At 32.8% G+C, this 18,456-nt stretch overlaps 4 protein-coding genes across 4 annotated transcripts; 2 read left to right on the top strand and 2 right to left on the bottom strand.

Annotated features, from left to right (window-relative positions):
- Positions 1-2,222: 2,222 nt before the first annotated feature.
- On the bottom strand, positions 2,223-4,230 carry LOC108459398 (acetyltransferase At1g77540). Its single transcript, XM_017758760.2, has 2 exons — positions 3,795-4,230; positions 2,223-2,534 (listed from the first exon to the last, which is right to left on the bottom strand). Exons 1-2 carry the CDS (start codon positions 4,056-4,058, stop codon positions 2,463-2,465), a joined length of 336 nt encoding a protein of 111 aa, XP_017614249.1. The 5' UTR covers positions 4,059-4,230; the 3' UTR covers positions 2,223-2,462.
- Positions 4,231-7,405: 3,175 nt separating this feature from the next.
- LOC108458470 (photosystem II 22 kDa protein, chloroplastic-like) lies at positions 7,406-8,881 on the top strand. The gene is made up of 4 exons (XM_017757885.2): positions 7,406-7,741; positions 7,853-7,969; positions 8,133-8,376; positions 8,475-8,881. The coding sequence occupies exons 1-4, from the start codon at positions 7,514-7,516 to the stop codon at positions 8,720-8,722; spliced, it is 837 nt and encodes a 278-aa protein (XP_017613374.1). The 5' UTR covers positions 7,406-7,513; the 3' UTR covers positions 8,723-8,881.
- A 2,202-nt stretch (positions 8,882-11,083) lies between these two features.
- On the top strand, positions 11,084-13,219 carry LOC108458076 (uncharacterized protein At4g08330, chloroplastic-like). Its single transcript, XM_017757317.2, has 2 exons — positions 11,084-11,428; positions 12,582-13,219. Exons 1-2 carry the CDS (start codon positions 11,334-11,336, stop codon positions 12,976-12,978), a joined length of 492 nt encoding a protein of 163 aa, XP_017612806.1. The 5' UTR covers positions 11,084-11,333; the 3' UTR covers positions 12,979-13,219.
- Positions 13,220-15,612: 2,393 nt separating this feature from the next.
- Positions 15,613-17,301, bottom strand: LOC108458075 (uncharacterized). The gene is made up of 2 exons (XM_017757316.2): positions 16,886-17,301; positions 15,613-16,179 (listed from the first exon to the last, which is right to left on the bottom strand). The coding sequence occupies exons 1-2, from the start codon at positions 17,184-17,186 to the stop codon at positions 15,890-15,892; spliced, it is 591 nt and encodes a 196-aa protein (XP_017612805.1). The 5' UTR covers positions 17,187-17,301; the 3' UTR covers positions 15,613-15,889.
- Between the last annotated feature and the right edge of the window lie 1,155 nt (positions 17,302-18,456).

Here is an 18,456-nt window from a genome sequence, read left to right as displayed (position 1 = left end):
TCTTGAAAATATGTTGTTATAAGTAATTTGGATACCAAAGATGGGCTTATAGTCGTCCAAAGTACCAACTAAAATCAAAGTTCAAAGATTTTTGTTACCAAAATTTGTCAACTTTGGCAAGCTTCTGACCTTGTAGTGCTAGACAGCAATAGGCAGTGGTCCTTGACACTACTAAGAAACTATCTCAACAGTTCCATCATGTGAGAAATTTCAAAATAAATCTTTTTCCTTTTGATTTCAACCCATTACTCTTTGAAAACAAGTAAATGAATCAAACAGGTCCAAAGCAAAATAAATGGAACAAACTCTAAAGAGCCAAACCTAAAGAGGAATTATAAGTATTAGTTGAATATGAATCTTATAGTACCTCACTCATATATTATTCTTTGACCTAAACCTCATTTATTCTTTCTCTCTTTTCACTATTATTATTTAATATTTTTTATGGGTTACTATTTGGTACGTTGCTAGTGTATTTTTTTATTCCACAAACAATCTTAAAAATTGTCATGTGTCCTTTTTTAAAATATATTTTTAATATTTTACTATACCCTTATAAAACACTTGTCAACCCCTTTGACTCTAAGCTGTAAAGTCTAACAACTCCATTATCAATGTCAATGTTATTATGCTAATTTCTTTTATGTATTTTTAAAAATAATTTTATGTATTTTTAATTTATTATATTTAAAAAATAGATTTTTTTGTATTTTGAATTTTAAAATAAATTCTAATTTTTTTAGAATCAATATCAAATTGACACAATATATTTATAAAGCTTATTTTTTAAAAGAATTAGAATTAAACTGACATAACATATAAATGATGATGGTTAAATTTAATATTATTTTAATTAGAAAGCGGTTATGTTATCCTTTGGTTAGCTATTCAACACCTAGATGACTAAAAAATCATCTTAAATAGTTGAGTGACTTAATTGTAATTTTTAAAATTAAATATCTAAAATAAAAACTTAAACATAATTAAATGACTAGTAGTATAATTTACTCTTCTGAAAAATTTTATTCAAAAAAGTCAAGGAGAGGGCAATAAAAGATTATGGGCACAAGTAAAGCTTTTAGTGCTGCAAATAGTTGAGTGATTATTTATATACTTAAGAGTATTTTAATTTTGGTTAAAATTAAATTAATTGATCTAATTTAATTAATCAGTTGGTTAATAAATTTAGTTCAGATCAAAGTAAGTTAAAAGATTTTTAAAATTTTGATTAATGATTTATTCAGTTTAAAATTAAATAATTAGTTGAACTTAATAAATTATATTAATATTATATATATTAGGCTATTACTAGTTCTGTCAATTCGGTTAATAATTAATTTTTTAAAATAATTTTAATTTAATTATTAGTTAAAGGATTAAAATTTGATTAATACTAAGTCAATTAGATTAACTCCTCGTTTGAACACCCTATATGCAAATATGATCTCCAAAATTTTGGTAAAGTGAAACAACCAGAAACAGGCGCTGAGAAAGAAACCATGTCTCAAGAAGATCAAGAGGAAGAAGTTGGGAAACTGGCCGTTCGCCTAGCCAACGCCGTGGTACTTCCAATGGTCTTGAAATCAGCCTTGGAGCTGAACATAATTGACACAATCTTAGCCGCTGGTGACGGCGCGTTTCTGTCACCTTCCCAGATTGCGAGTGCCCTTCCTTCCAAGAATCCTGACGCACCAGTGCTACTAGATCGAATGCTACGCCTGTTGGCCAGCCATTCCATTCTCAAATGCTCAGTAAAAGCAAAGGAAAAAGAAGAAATTGAAAGACTGTACGGTGCAGGCCCACTATGCAAGTTCCTTGAAGGTAACGTCAGTGGCTACGTTGGTAGATGTCTTCATACTTAGTGATTTATCTTGCGCGTTTCTCATGTGCCTCATTCTATGTCGATTTGAGGTATAGTGATTTTCTTTTATTGAGAGCACCAATTCTTTTGATTGGAGTTTGATTGCTTTTCTAAGAGGGTTTTGTTTCTTGTTACGTATTATAAATATAATACTTAAAATATTGAATTAAGTATATTAGAATTGACTCGCACATCCCCGAAGTATTCCTAGTAATACCATATTTCCTCCAAACAAGCAGTTGGCATTTATAGTACATAGAAACACCTGTGTTCATGAGATTATATTAAGGTCATGCCTTGGACCATAGATTCAAAATGCATGGATTTATGATCCTACTTACATTTGTTATTGAAAGGGAAGTTATTAGCTTTCAGATAGGCAGTAGAGATTTCACTAAAGTTACCAAACTCGAACGGTGTCAATATCAAATGCAAAAGCTATTGCATACATACAAAGTGTTAGCAAAATATATTACTTGCAAGAGTACACCAAATTATCATTTGGTTGAAAGTAGATTATACGCCACGATCAAAGGGAGATGTTGATGCATATGGTAGATCATCTTTCAGCATAATCACAACAACAAAGAGATGAAGGTATTTAGATATTGGATCTCAGGTCTTCTGAGTACAATAGACTGTTCCAAGGCGGGTTCCGTAGAAGAAAAGTGTCCTGAAAAGAGCAAATGAAACATATGATCGAATGTGCAGTAAAGACTTCTGAACCATGACATAAACAAGCACCAGCACTATTCGAGAACGAAACAATTCAAAGCAATATATATTTCCTCAGTAGAATGGTTCACAAATTATGATGTCAAAGCATATCCAAAGGCACCTAATTATCCCAAGGATTAGATAATTCCAGCTTCAAACTGAATTCTCTCACATTTCCTCATCAAGAAAGGAACACATGTACTTTGTAGCAGAAAGAGTCCCCGATTTAACAACTTAGGGAAACCTATTTGTAAAAGGAAACTCTCGAAGAAGATTAGTTACAAATGAAAAACCAATTACTAAAGGAACTGCGTCATCCAAAGAAGCACAAAATTGTTGACAGAAGAGTGAGCCAACGTCACTTTTTTGCAGACACCAGGAAGCTCACAACACTAAATGCATCGTAAGACTTGCTAACCCTGTTCTTCGAGTAAAAGAATCATGGACCAATCACTTGAGTTAAATAATAAGACTTGCCAATCCGGCTTCAAAAATAGCAGGGTTTTACCCTGTAGTTTAACTCCAGAAGTGTAATTGATGTTAAACATAAATGACTGTCATTAACAATACCACTTCTCGAAGTAGAATAACAACCCTGTTTTTTTACTCAAGCCTGGGATACATTATCCACTTTGTCTAAGAAGCAAAAGAGACCATTGCATACAATCATATGGTATTTAAGTATGAAAGAGGATCATGATCTAGCCACCACATAGATAAGATTTTGCTATACAGAACCCCCTTTACCTAGATTTCAGCTTCAATTAGTCATTTGATTTGATTTGATCAGAAGACAACCTAAGGTAACATAAAAATGCTATTGCTAATGCCTATGACCGAAATTGAATAATTTCTTGAAGAAAGCTTTTGGATGTAAAATGGTAATTGGTTTGCATCACTCGCTTGGTTCAAATGAAAAGGGTACTTCATGTCTGTTCTACCCTCAATAAAAACTAATTTTTTCAGGGTTCGTAACTGTCCTCCCAATAACAATGCTATGTCCAGGTTCCAACCTGAGTTCTCTATGAAATTATTTAATAATTGAGCGAGCTACCATTAATCAAGTATAAGTCAGAGTTCCTAAATCATACAAATACAGTGAGATCAGGCAAAAATTTCAAGGTTCCTAAAAGATTTGACAAACCCAGGAGGGAAAGTCAACAATCAAACAAAAGGCATGAAATGAAAGAGAGAGAAAGGGAGAGAGGGGACTAACGGAGACATAAGAGCAAGAAGGGATAATAGTCAAAGAGTGAGAGTTGGCATGATGGAAGGCAGCAACACAGAGATGAGAAGCCAATCCCATGCCTCGCTTGGATGAAGGGACAAAAGTGTGGATGATGTCCATCACTTTGCCATCATGTCTTAACACGTATTCTATGTAGGCTTTCTTGTCTTCAGTCTCGAACCTCCTTTGGGTCTCGTTCCACACTATCTTAGGCGCCTCCGGGGAGGCTCCGGTTGCACTGCTCGCTGGCATATCTCGCCAAGTGTTCTTCTGATATGTTTAGGCAATGCTTTGTCGGAAGGAAGGATCGAATAACGAGATCTCGGGCATTTCATTTGGTCTTATATTACGCGCGTAGATACCAGACTGCCCCTTAGGTCCAAGTTGGGACTTGTTCTATCCCATGCCACTGGGTTACCATGGTTACGGTAGATTTTTAGAGATTAAATTTTTAAATTAATTAATTTTAAACTTTTGGAAAAAATTTAATTTTAAAATTTTAAAATTAATAACTAAATGGATTAATCAATAATTCTTTTCATTTTATTTTTTAAAAGAAATAATTAAAACAAAAGAAAACATCATAAATTCAAGCTAGAATAATAGGAGAACAAAACACTAAATCCAAGTAAACAGACTTTATTCCGTACACTTAATCCAACGTTCCCTTACTACATTGGCACATGAAGCACCACCATCAACATCAAGAACAAGCCTAATAGACTCCAAAATATTAAACCACTTAACATTTTGATCATACAATAAAGTTACTTGTTCTAAACTATGAGCCGTTTTATCTTCTCACCTAAGAAAAAGTTAAATTACTAAAGTGCATCTTAAGAAGCAAAATATCCTAGTTTATAGCCCAAATTCAGTACCATCAATAGAAACACCAAATAGAGCATTAATCACCTGTAACAAGTCCAACTCCACAATGATTGAACCAAAGGTAAAGCCACAGAGTTAAGAGAAAGCCTCTCATATAGCAAAAGCCTCTATTAGTTGAGAGGCCAACAAAGAATCATTATGACCCGACAGGGCTTTCACAAACTTCCCTTTCTAGCAGCGAAGGTCGTAGCATTCTTCTGAACAAAACAAGCAACGACGATGTCCCCTCAAGTGGCCTTTCCTATTAAGGTAGGGATTATACCTCAGTGGGGATTTTGTCTCCATACTCTAACGAGGCTAACATATCGTGAGTCATTGCCTGATGGGCTTGATTCATGGAGTTAAGAGCACCTTAGTTGGTGGATCTGTAAGACTCAAATGAGAGGTGTTGGTATAAGGCATATGAATAATTGTGGAGTCCACCTACATGCGAAAAGACTTCAACCCCCACCTTGAGGCTTATAACCCACCTACTTGGAACCATGGTAGCACTTAAACCTTAGGTTTAGGGAACCATATGGTACCATTTTTGTAGATAAGTGGGTTATAAACCTCAAGTTGGTGGTTCAAATCCCTTCGCACGCATTCATATGCCCTATACAAACACTTCTCTCTATATGACCTAGGTGATACATTGCATGGATGAAAATTGAACTGAGGATTGAAATTTCTTACCACTTATATTTCTTTGAACATAAATGTATATTAGCGTATTTATTTTGATGGATAACTATACTTAACATTCTTTGATTTGTTTGCCTTGTAATTTATCGAACTAACTTATCTAACTTTAGAAATCATGAGTGAGTTACCTATCATACTAGAATTACATGTTTAGCTACACCATCTTGTTTATATTACTTTGATCCAATTTTGTGTGCAAAGCATGCTCGAGTACTTTATTTTTCGTGTGTGTTTTATTGTTTTCTTTTGTTTTTATCTTGTTTGCTTGAGGACAAGCAACAACTTAAGTGTGGGGGTATTTGACCCGCCACAAATTATAGTGTCAGTTTAGGTACTTTTCAGCATTTAACCCCTCTAATATACAAATCTAACTATTGAATCTCCCCGAGGCCGATATATGTTGTTCTCTGCGTCAAAATTCCTTTCTTCACTATTGGAATCGTTCTGAAACATCTTAGAAACTACCAAATTCATGGCGGAGTCGTCGTTGTCTTCTTCTTCTTTTTTTTTTTTGAATTTCTTGGTTTCCTTTTTTTTTTTTTGGTTGTTGCTTGATGATAAATGATTGTTGATATCTGGGATTACGTGAGTTTGAGAGATGGTGATGGGTGGAGCAATGGAAGGTAAGGGTGGATAGGTTGTGGGTGTCGGTGAAGCCGAAAGTGGGTTGAATGGAGAGCATGTTATCGGAGAATTTAAAATTCTATTATTTATCATTACTCTGCATTTCGTTTTGGGGGGAGAGTAATAGGTTGTTTAAATGGTGCGTTTTGTCTTTTAGTTAAATGGTGAGTTTAATCTTTTAATAAACGGGGCATTTTGTAGTTGGTTGCCAGTTGTCTACTAATAGCTATTGTCATCACCTAAATAACTATTGCTTTCGTTTTCTCTTTTAAGCTGGTGAAAGAGAGGACCAATTATGCATATTTTGGGTGGACATTTGAATTATGTTTCTTCTCTTTGCTCTATTTTTTTTTCTTCTCTATCTTGTTCTTTTGTTTTTTGGATTCAACTGTATCAGAGCAATGGTGGTCATGGGTTAGTGATGAGAATGTCAGTTTGAGAGTTGATGGATATGCTGGTCAAAGGACTAGTGGGATTATGATGGTGATGATAGTAGTGGTGAGGGTGAGTGGATGAAGCTAATGATGTTGCCATGGGGTTTAGTAGGGATGAGATTATAAGCGGTTGTTGGCATTTGAGGTAATTTTTTAATTTATTAAAAATAAAATAAAGTAAAAGGGAAAAAAGGGTTAAAAATTTTAAATTACGTGGCAATGATGTGGAAGCCACATCAGCATTTAACGACACAATTTGTGCCATGTCTAACTTTTAATACACCTTTAGTGACGATTAACGACGCATTGATCAAATAGTTATAAATTGATAACATTAGTGACCAAATTAACAATTGAAACATCACTTACCAAGACATTAACTTAAATAAACATAAATAATAGTTTTTGTAGTTTACCCAATTTTTAAAGTTATAAATTGTGTTTTAAATTTTAAAAGAAATTATTAGATTTCTTACTGTCCCAAAAACAACAATTTAACTTTTATTTAGTTTTCATTTTTAATTTCTAAAATATACTAATATTTTATTTATAATATATTAAATTATATATATTATAATTTTAAACATTTTAAAAATAATTTTAAATGATCACATCATCATTAATCACATGGCAGTGTCATAAAATGTCATTTGTCTTAAATTTACCGACGTTAAAAAAAAGCTAAAAATAAAGAAGAAAAAAATAATTTAGGTACTAAATTAAGAGAAAATATCAAATTTAGACTCAAAATACATACTTAATCCTTTTAAGAAAATGGAGGCAGCTGCTTATAAGAAAAATGTGAGAAAGAGGTAAAAGTAGCGTTGAAAACCGTGCAGTGGATGGAGCCTAGTAAATTTGTGCATGAAATTATCTTCCACCATAAAAGCATGTAAGGAACGACGTGGGCACTCTCATTGCCCATCACCACCACTCGCACCACATCCACATCTCCTTCCTTTTATAAGCGCAATCTGAAATCTGAACCATTAATCTAAAAACAAAAGGAATATAAGGTTTTGAAACCAAATATATACTTTTCTCCCCATCACAAACATATCTCAGAAATTTTAATCAATGGCTCAAACAATGCTGGTAATGTCAAGTACCAGCGTTTCAACCAGCCATGTTGTGAACTTGAAGAGAGATCACCCTTTACTCCATTTTCAAGCTCAAGGGTTAAAGCCTAAACCCTCCTCTCATTTCTTATTCAATCCACACTCTAACACTGTTGCTGCTTCATCATCTAAAGCTTTCACCACTTTTGCACTCTTCAAACCAAAGACCAAAGCAGCTCCTAAGAAGGTAATTTCTTTTATATTTTCTTCTGGGGGTGTTTCTTTTTTTTTTTTTTTATAATGAGTGTTTAAGTTGAACTTGAACTTTAATCTATACTCAATTTTTGTACTTTTTAAGGCTGCACCTAAACCAAAGCCAAAGGTTGAAGATGGAATCTTTGGCACCTCTGGAGGGATTGGTTTTACCAAGCAAAATGAGCTCTTTGTTGGACGTGTTGCCATGATTGGCTTTGCTGTAAGTAATTTCCTTTTTCAAGCAGCCAATATTGGTTAATTAGCACTTAAACTGGTCTTAAGTTTTATGTATTTTCTTGTTAATTACCTGGGTTAATTACCAATGCTGCTTGTAGTAAGCACAAGAACATAGGGTTTATGGTGTGCAATTATAAACTATGCAGGCATCCTTATTAGGTGAAGCAATAACAGGGAAAGGAATTCTAGCACAGTTGAACTTAGAGACAGGAATTCCAATTTATGAAGCTGAACCCCTTCTTCTCTTCTTCATTCTTTTCACCCTCCTCGGAGCAATCGGAGCTTTGGGCGACCGAGGTAAGTTTGTCGACGAGCCTCCTACAGGCATTGAAGGGGCAGTAATCCCTCCTGGGAAGGGCATCAGGGGCGCATTGGGTCTAAAGGAAGGAGGTATTTTATACATTGTACAATGAATCACATGTTGGCACTTTTAAAAAAAAATCTAAAAATAAGGTAATTAAAAATGGCTTTTGGCTTGTGTTCATTAGGTCCATTGTTTGGATTCACAAAGGCAAATGAGCTGTTTGTGGGAAGATTGGCTCAGCTGGGGATTGCCTTCTCATTGATAGGAGAAATTATAACAGGGAAAGGAGCACTAGCACAGTTAAACATTGAGACAGGGATTCCTATTAGCGACATTGAACCCCTTGTTTTGCTCAACGTTGCCTTCTTCTTCTTTGCTGCTATAAATCCTGGGACTGGTAAATTTGTTACTGATGAAGCGGAAGAAGACTAGATTTTCCCAAGCAATTTGTAATTAAAGTCTCAATACTTTTCTCTCCCCTTTTTTTCTTCATGTCCCTTCGTTGGCATCAATGGATTACATTGCTTTTTAACCAAATTAATCATGGAATGTAGCGGGAAAATAATGAAAATATTTAATGACTTTCAACAATACTTAATGCTTAGTATGACAACATAATGCATGCATAAATTAGATTTAAAAATATAAATTTATCAAATTCAAAAATATTTTAAAATTTTCGCTTTTATTACTAAATAAATATTAAACAAATTCATGGATTTGTTAATAAAAAATTTTCATTTATATCAATTTATATGTCCGAACTTAGATGCTATACATGCTCAGGAAAATGTTGCATATTTGGATTAGACTAGACATTCAATTGGGGGTTTGCAATTTTGGAGTTCCTTTACATGGCACTTTGCAAGGTAACCTAATTTAGTATCAAATGAAATAAACGGTTGTTGTCTACTTTTGCAAACATGATCGTGGATACAATTTCTTTGGTGGCCAATGGCCATGGTCTTCCATAAATTTTGAAGCAATGTTTCACTATTTATGATTGTCTAGATGATGTCTTTGTACATGGTTGATGTTTCCATGTTCAAGGGAGCTCATTCTCACGAAAGGCATTTGAATTAGGACAGTCAAAAGTTTTTTTTTTTTTTAGTCCAAATTCTTTACCTCAATAAAGGATGTAAGTTTAAATATGATGAAATAAAATAATTTGATGAGCGTTAGTCAAAAGTTTCAATTTAAAGTTTATAGAATGCATAAAAATTGACCAGATAAAATGAATGCAAACACTTTAACAATTATACTCTGTTAAATTTTGAATTTAGGATTTAGGATTATATATTATTAAACAATTACTTGTTTTAATATTTTTACAATTTGATTGTAGTATTTTGAATAAATTGTCTAATTTTTTATTTGTAAAATATAACCAAATAGTAATTAATGTGATTTTAATAAAAGTTTTTGTTAATAATTTTTATACGATGCTTATATATGATGGAATAAATATATTAAAATAAATTAAAGAAAATAAAAAAATAAAGTCACCTCAATATCTATGGGTCTACTTACTTCATTTGTACTTTTTCTAAAATTGAGGGCACAAAGTCTATAGGAAATTAACACACATTAGATTTAGGGTTAAAACTTTAATTAAAATTAAATTAATTGATTGAGCTAATTTAATTCGGTTAATTGATCGGTGATTAAATTTAGTTTGGTTGAATATCGATTAATATTTATTGGAATTTTAGTTATCGATTAATTTGATTCAAATCGGTAATTAATCAAATTTAATAATTAATATTATGTGTTAATTTCAAGACTTATGTAGTGTTTTTAATTTTGTAGTGATCTAATTTGGTTAAAGTTTTATTGGACTTTAATTATTAAATAAAGTATAGGTCAAATATGTATAGATACTCTAATAATTGAGTTCTAATCAAATTCTAAACGGGCTAATTAGGAATTAGAACTATATGACAAAGTTATAAATATTAGGTTAGAGTAAATATTCTTTTCTAATATCTCATAAAATCAAATATGTTGTCATTTCTAACAATATGTATAATGAAATATTTTCATTGTTATCACTAATTAACAATTACTTTATAATAGTTTTACTAACATAAAAGTTTCAAATATATTAAAAAATTTAAAACATAACATTCCCAATAAACACATAATTAATCTAAATACAAAACTTACTAAAAATTCACGATAAACAAAATAACTTTTAAAACAAAACATAAAAATAACACTAAACAAACTATATAATACTAACAAAATAATTTTTCTTATCATAATTTATTCTATTTAAAAATAAAAAAAGAAGATACATTTTCTTTTTTCTCTTCTCCCTCTCTTCTTCTGCATTTTTTTTATTGGTATGTACCTTTCATTTAACACTGATAGCTTAAATAAAAGGTTTGGAGGAGTGGGTACCGCCTGTGCCACGTCAGCAACTGGTGCCACCTCTGACAGAGGCTTTACCAATGCTGTCTCTGCCAGAGGCTTCACCAGTGCCCCCTCTGGTACATCCTCCTCTCTTTTTTTTTTTAACAGTTTATATTTATTTTTAAACTAACATTTTTTTAACAGGTATCAAAAAAATAGAGTGATCACGCCTCTGTCAGAGACAATACCACCTTACATGTACCATTTTGGTATATAATTTTATGTTTGTATTATTTTGATGATTTTTTTTATTAAATTAGTAAAAAAAACCCAACGAGGATGAGAGGAAAAATCAGAAATAGTAAAACTTAGATGAACCGCCCAAAAGCCACATTCGCAACATATTTTAATAAAAAAGCAATGCTAGCGAATATAGATACGACGTCATCAATAAGAAAACCACAGCTAAAAGCCAAAACCCTCAAAACAAGATTGTTGAACTGTTAACTCCATTTATTTTCCTAACTAAAAGCCCTGAAAATTGAGCCGTTAACGCCACCCCCGATTCTAGCGGACAAATTTTTTTCCTTCCTAACCCACCTCAGCACTTATTTACTAAAACCTTGGGTCTTTCTTTAGCACCGTCATCCTCGTCAGAGTTGTTGATTTGTGAGAGGAAGAAGGAATAATGGAGAATTCGGTTTTTATGAATCATATTCAACACCTCAACGGGAATCTCCTTTATTCCTTTTCTCCTGCTTCTCTAGGACATGTAACTTACAGGTTTCTGGGTATCTCGATTCCTTCTTTCTTTTTTCTGTTCTTTTTTAATTCCATGGTTTAAGATTTTGAAATGTCATTTCTGGGTTTTGTTTGTCATGAGATTTTTGATTTTGGGTTTTTTTTTTTTAAATGATGGGAATTGGTTGCGTTGACTATGCCTAATTGTGTTAAATAAAGTTTCTGTTTTTGCTTTTGCTTTTTTTTTTTTTTGTCTCCATTGATTGTAAACCAGGGGACTGGTTTAGTTTAATAAAGTGTTCATTATTAACTGCTGATTGGAGTACAAAGCTGAATTTTGAATGAGCTTTTGATGAGAAGAAAATCTTTTTGAGAAATAAATTAAGCATATACAGACATTACAATCTTCCAGAGATTCTGTTAATACATGGAAAAGCTTAGTAAAAAATTAAGCATATATGTGTCCAAAAAATACTTATCTGTCACTCACATCCAACTCCGAAGAACCTTAATTTATTTATATTACAGGTTTATTAGGGTCCTAGTGGAATGAACTGGTTATTTATGTAGTATTTTGCATTTATGGTAACTTCACCGCAAATTCTCTGGCTTGGTTGATAGCTGGTACTTCATAGGCAGAGTAATGAAACATCTGAAGATTCAATTTTTATGGTTTGTTGAGTTATAACGTGATCTCCTTAGCTTTGATAGCAACTGCAAGTTCATAAATTGATATGGGCTGTTTGACTTAGATTATCAAAGCCAGGTTATGAACTCATCTGGTAATTTTGTTTTTCATTTACTTCTATTTGGCTAACTGATCAAAAGCCTTTTAGGATTTTTCCTATTAGTTTAGCTCATGAAATTGGAATTTACAAATTCTTAAAGAGTAGTTGACATTGAGAATTATAGTCCTAGTAAATTTTAATTCTATTTTTTTTTTCATGAAATTGCAATGAGTACTTAGAAAGAGTCGATTAGCAGAAAAGTTCCTTAGATGCTTCCATCATTTCAAATTATGATGCCTTCATTGAACACTCGTTGAAATTCTAGTCTTCCTCTCTAAAGCAACATAAGTATAACTAATGTATGTACAGAACTGCCAAGTCTCTTTAGTTTCAGACACTGCATAATAGTTTCCTTAGCATTACATTTTTTGAAGATATAAAATGGTCGAAACAATTCTTTCTTGCAGCTGTGGCTCTTGTGGGTATGAGCTAAACCTGAGTTCTTCTAGTCGAAACACCGCAACAATTGGCTCAAAATATGGAAAGTCTATAAAGCGAGGGATTATATCATTCTTCAGTATAGATGAGAGCAGATTTACACAAGTTGATGAGTTCCAATGCGTTCCTTACTTTTCAAGGCATTCTTGGGGCTTGTTCCGCCATAGAACCAAACTTCTTTGCCGCAAGTGTGGCAACCACATTGGAAATGCTTATGATGAAAAAACTTCAGGCTACCCTCTTGTATTAGACAAATCCAATTCATCCCCTAGTAATGAAGTTTCTAGCCATAGAAAATACGATGTTAGAATCCGTGCCCTACAACCCTCGTCAACTCAAGAACTTGGTACTCTGCATTTTATGTGATCATATCGTTTATGGTCTTCCACGTGCATTATACCGAGAGTTACCTTGTGTGGTTGTTGTTTATAGCTTGTTTTGAGTCATTCTTTGTTGTTTTTCATGGTCACTCATGTACATAAATTCTGAAGGGAAAGAAATTTGGAGTGTTTGTTGAAAGAGTTGAGCAAAGTATTGCGACTACCCAAACTTAAATGTAATCATATTCATGTAATATCTTTTTGAAATGAAAGTATTTTTTGGGACATTGAATTGAATCTTGGAATTACTTTAGTATTTTGGCTATTTTAAACCATGTGATGGATATAGAGCAGATCTTGAAGCACACACAAATTATCAAATCTTCCTTTCTCTTCTCACTTTTTTCTCTTTTCAGAAAGGCCTGTTGAAACACGAATTGGTCATTGGAGACAGCTCCACAGGGAAGTCTGTTTTTCTTTAAATAAAAAAAGGGTTAAAATATGATATTAGTCCTCGTACTTATCCATAATTTGAGATTTAGTCCCTATAATTTAAAGTTCAATCCTCTTGCTTTTTCAATTTAAAAATTCTAGCCGGTTATTATCTGATGCTTAGGGACTCGAGGAAATTTAGAGAGGGAGGACCAAAGTAATAGCTAGATGGGGAAGAAGATGAGAATAGATATCTAAGATTATATCTTACTTAGATGTTGACTTAGGGATAAACAGTGCATGGAAATGGCTAGTTTTCATTGTCCTGTGTCATCTAATTTCGTAGGGCAACGTGCAAACTTGGCGGGATCATGGCAGTGTCAATCTTTTCTTTGCCATGCATGATAGTCGGGGAGTGAAAACTATGGATAGTTTGCTGGCAATTGGGATTTGTCCTTGGCAATGTCTTTGGGCCTCAAGGGTCCTATTTACCATAGGTTAGTATAGGCAGATTATAAAGCGGGTTCTTTGTGTATTTTCTAAAGGATCATAAGACATAAGCCAATCTTTTTAATCTAAAAATAATTATCCACAAGAAAAATAAAGAAGTCAAGCTTGAAACGCAAAAAAGGGTGTTAAAGAAAAAAGCAAAGTTTTGAAAGATGCATTTGTCTAACGCTTTTAACGCCCTTTATATATGAGGTGTGACAGAACAAGGTGCCTCTTTTAAAGTTTTGTTTGACTTGAGAAAAGCTAGCAAAAGAAAAGCCAAGCCAAGCCTAGGCTAGCCCTCCCTTTGGCTTCTTGAAACCAAACAAACTACAGCTGCTGCCCTTTTATTGGTTCACACCATGTTCTTTGTTTTAAGGTCACCTCCAAATGAAAATGTTAATTCATTGGTGATTGAAATGACTAAAATGGAAGTTGAAACTTGGACTAAAATGTTAACCTTAATGTATACTGTATTAAATAGCCACTATAGTTTTCCAATTCAATATTGACTGAAAATATCTAGTGAAACCCATGATTCTTTCATCTTCTTCTTCTTTGATAATGGCGGAGAAGAATGTGGGGCGGTGGGGTTAAGATTTATGTCTCGTCATTTTCGACTACTCCATTTTAGCCTTTTCTCAATAGTACCATTGTGGTCCTGACTGCATTGGTCCCTTTGCTGGAAAGAGTTACAATTTGGGACAAATTATAGTTAAGGGTCTTTCTGAACAAACAAAGGGGCCTGCTTGGCCACTTTGCACCAGCTTAATGGCTGGCACGTGGGGGCAGAAATCTCCATGAACAACTATGGAAATTTTCAAGTCCAAGAAACATGTTAGGGGCATAGAAGATTTGATGACTCTACACAAAACAACTCATGAGATTTGAAGAAGAAAATAAATGTTAAAACATGCCTTTGAACTTGAAATCTTGTATTAACAGAACTTTTATCACTACTTAAGCCAATGATTATTTGGCATTCAACTATTAATTCTTAGTTGACTTAATTGAATTGACGGATTTGTTTGTTTTTTAAATTTATGTTTAATTACTTATTTAATGTATAAAAATAAGTAATAATTAAAAAATCTTTTTACTTAATGTTAATATCTTGAATATATATAGTTAAGGTAATATATATCATAAATTTCAATGTCCATACTTAATGAAATACATAAACTTTAATTTAGTATAATTATACACAAAAAAATTAATTTTAATTTAATTACACAAATAAAATTTTATTTAATTGTACACAATTTTTTAAAAATAATAAGAGCTATTTACTTTCATGTTAAATAAATATAATTATTTGATATGCAAACATAAAATAGTATTACGTGGATAATAGTGTCAAAAATTCCTGAAACATAAAATGATATTATATGGATAATAATGTCAATAATTCTTAAAATTTGAATTAAATCAAAATTTATATATATAATTGTACAAAATTAATGTTCATATACCACATTGCACAATAAATTGAAATTCATGTGTAGTTTTAATATTTATCTTTATATTTAATATAAAACAATGAAATTAAAAGTGTAAACATAATTAATTACAAATAAAAATAAATATATATAAAATCATTTTTTATATAATTCCTCAGAAGGAACAATATTCTTTCCCACCAAGACAACAATAAGACAAGATTTAGCATTATATTTTGGGGAGCATGTTGCTGTTTGGCCCTTGTGAAATTATGCTGCAATGTTACTCACTTTAGACACATGATATGGGGACTTCAAAATATACAAATATTTCTTTCTTTCTTTTTTGTATTAGGAATGTGGCTCATTGTAAACAAATAATCCTTTTACAGCTGGTTCAGTTTATCAGAAAAAGAAAAAAGAGTATAATAGAAGCAGCAGCCAAAGAACTTTAAACCAAAGCACGTTAGGGTGATAAAGCATATTTTGACTCTTACCATCTCAATTATATGAGAGCCCCAACACACACGCACAAATTGGCATGGAGGAAGACGAAAAGCAAAGCTTTAGGTGTCCCTTTCTATACAAAAGATGTCTTTATTCTTTGGTCCACTTTGTCAGACTCCTTATCCACCACCCCTTCCTTCTCATCACTTTCAGTCCTTCTACCTTGCTGGATCTCTTCCACCTCATGAGCTGGAATAAGTGGCCAATCCGCTTTCGCCACTTAAGCGAAGCTCGTGGTTTGGCATGCTCTATCACACTCTTATTGGCATCCTTAATGGGGTTCCATGACATACTGCAATGCTCAAGAGAGACCTTTGAAACTGTGCCTTTGTCCCATGAACCAACACCATTCTCTTCAAACTTAATTGAGATAAAGGAATCTACAAAAGAAACAAGGGTTTCAAAGGAAGATTAGTAAAAGTACTAAAAGAAAAGCAAAGATAAAGCAACTACTTTTATGGTAAAGTGTATGCATTATAGTACATCCACCAAATTTTGTAGCTAGTTAGCTGTATACTAACAGTGAGTGCAAAACTAAAGCAATGTACAAAGCATAGCCTGAAAATAGGGGAAAATAATATAAAAGGAAAGCCATCTTTACTAAATTTTTTTAAGGTCAGAACATGAATAAAATCATAGGATTTATTGTTAATGGCATTCATTGTTTCCAAACTGATATATTTTTCAATTATTATAAAACTTTTTCCATGATTTTTCCCATGTAAAACACACATACAATGCTAAACACATTTTTATGTTGGGAAGCTGCTTACTTTGAAACATGGGAAAAAGGATACCTACAGCAAGCAGAAGGAAATAGGAAAAAAAATTGTTTTCCAGTTTTACCATATTTTGACCACACTTTTGTCACTACCCAAACTATAATTTTAAACATAAAGAGTAAAGACACCCATGCATGCATGTGATGCATGTCTTTCTAATATTATGTTTTGATTTAAGTTATTTTTTTCCTTTTTGTTGATGGGAATTCAAGAACAAAAAAGATACTGTCTTTGCTTGAAAAATCTGAACCAAGTACTTAAGAAAAAAGGAGGAGCAGAGGGGGAGAAATTAAAAGGGTATTACCTTCTTGACTGGTTGAAGCATCATGAGCATCGGAATTTTCAGATTTGCAATGCTTGAACTCAAGACGATTGAGAAGTGAGCCTAAAGCAAAGATCTTGGGGAGGTTAATGGGAGGTTTCTTTAGTGAGACACCATGAATTAATCTATGGTTGCTTTTGCAGGTGGATGATGAAGAGCGTTGGGCCTGCTTTGAAGCTAAGAAAAGAAGCCTCTCATTTAAGCACAGAGGGCAAACCCCAATAACAACTTCTTTAGGATGGAAATAGCAGCATGAATTGTCTTCCCTATACCCCTTCATCATGCTATGGGACTCCTACTGTAAAAGAAGAGAGCAATTAGAGGAGGGAATATGAAAATTCCTTTTTAACACATAGAATGAAAGAGTTGAGTTGGTGTGTGATAGATTATATTGTGGGGGAAGTTAAGTAAAGATTATCATGAGATTGGTCCCACCACCATGTCGATTTAGACAATATAATAGGTAGGGAGTAGGCAGACAGGGTTTTTGGATAGCTATCCATCAGCTAAGTTAGGGGCATTCATCCACTCTCAAGCGCACCTAATTTGTTTTTGAAAAGGAATATATGTTTAACCTTTTGTAAAGAAATCTATGGTAAAGAGAATAAGTGAAATAAAATTTATTGAGAACAGGAAAAAGAAAATGTCGAAACCATTTTTATTTTGAAAATGGAGAATGATTTTAAAACGGAAATAGAGTCGCCATCAATTCTTTTTGTTTAGGTGTAATTGGGTAATCCTGTGATCGATCATTTTAATAAAGTATTTTGGCTTATTAAAACAACGTTTTTTGTCTACAAAAAACTAAAAAATAGATTCGGGAGTCAGTTACGCGCGAGGAAGGATTAACACCCTCGCAACGCCCAAAATTGGTACCGTATTGATCAATTTACGTCCTAATGTTGAAGCTTTGAAAAAGATTTTAAAATGCAATTCCTTTAAAACGTTTATATAACTTGAATTGGATATTAAGATTCTCTTGCTTAGAAGGAATAAAATATTACGTCTAGCACAATTGGATACAATATTTCGAACCCTCGACACAAGATCATCTCAGGATTTTCGAAACACATGCACTTAAAACTTTTAAAAAGGATATTTGACTATTCGACCCAAACGGTAAATAAAAACCCAGCACGATTGGGCACGATTTATCGAATTTCCAAATGCGAAACATTGCCTCATTTTAATTTGAGAAAACATAGATGGAATTTCAAAAGGATATTCTGTATTTTAGTCGAATGAAAAATCGAAACCCAGCACGATTGGGCACGATCTCTCAAACTTCCAAACACGAAATATTGCCTCGTTTTAAGAGTTTTTTTTAATGAGGGTGATTATAAAAGCGGTGAAGTACATTTATTCGGTTTATATAAAAAAAATGAATTGAACAATTTAAGATGAAAAAGTAAGCAAGCTCGATCATAAATCAATACACAGAAATTCAAAAGCAAAGTAACTAATATGGAACATGTACATAGTTAATATATTACATCATTTATCAACGATATTACAAAGGTGCAGATATGCAAATTAAAACACACAAAACAAAC

Source organism: Gossypium arboreum, chromosome 2 (genome assembly GCF_025698485.1).
Source record: "Gossypium arboreum isolate Shixiya-1 chromosome 2, ASM2569848v2, whole genome shotgun sequence".
NCBI lineage: Eukaryota > Viridiplantae > Streptophyta > Magnoliopsida > Malvales > Malvaceae > Gossypium > Gossypium arboreum.
Note: the sequence above shows the minus strand (reverse complement) of the source record. Positions and strands in the feature narration are given on the sequence as shown.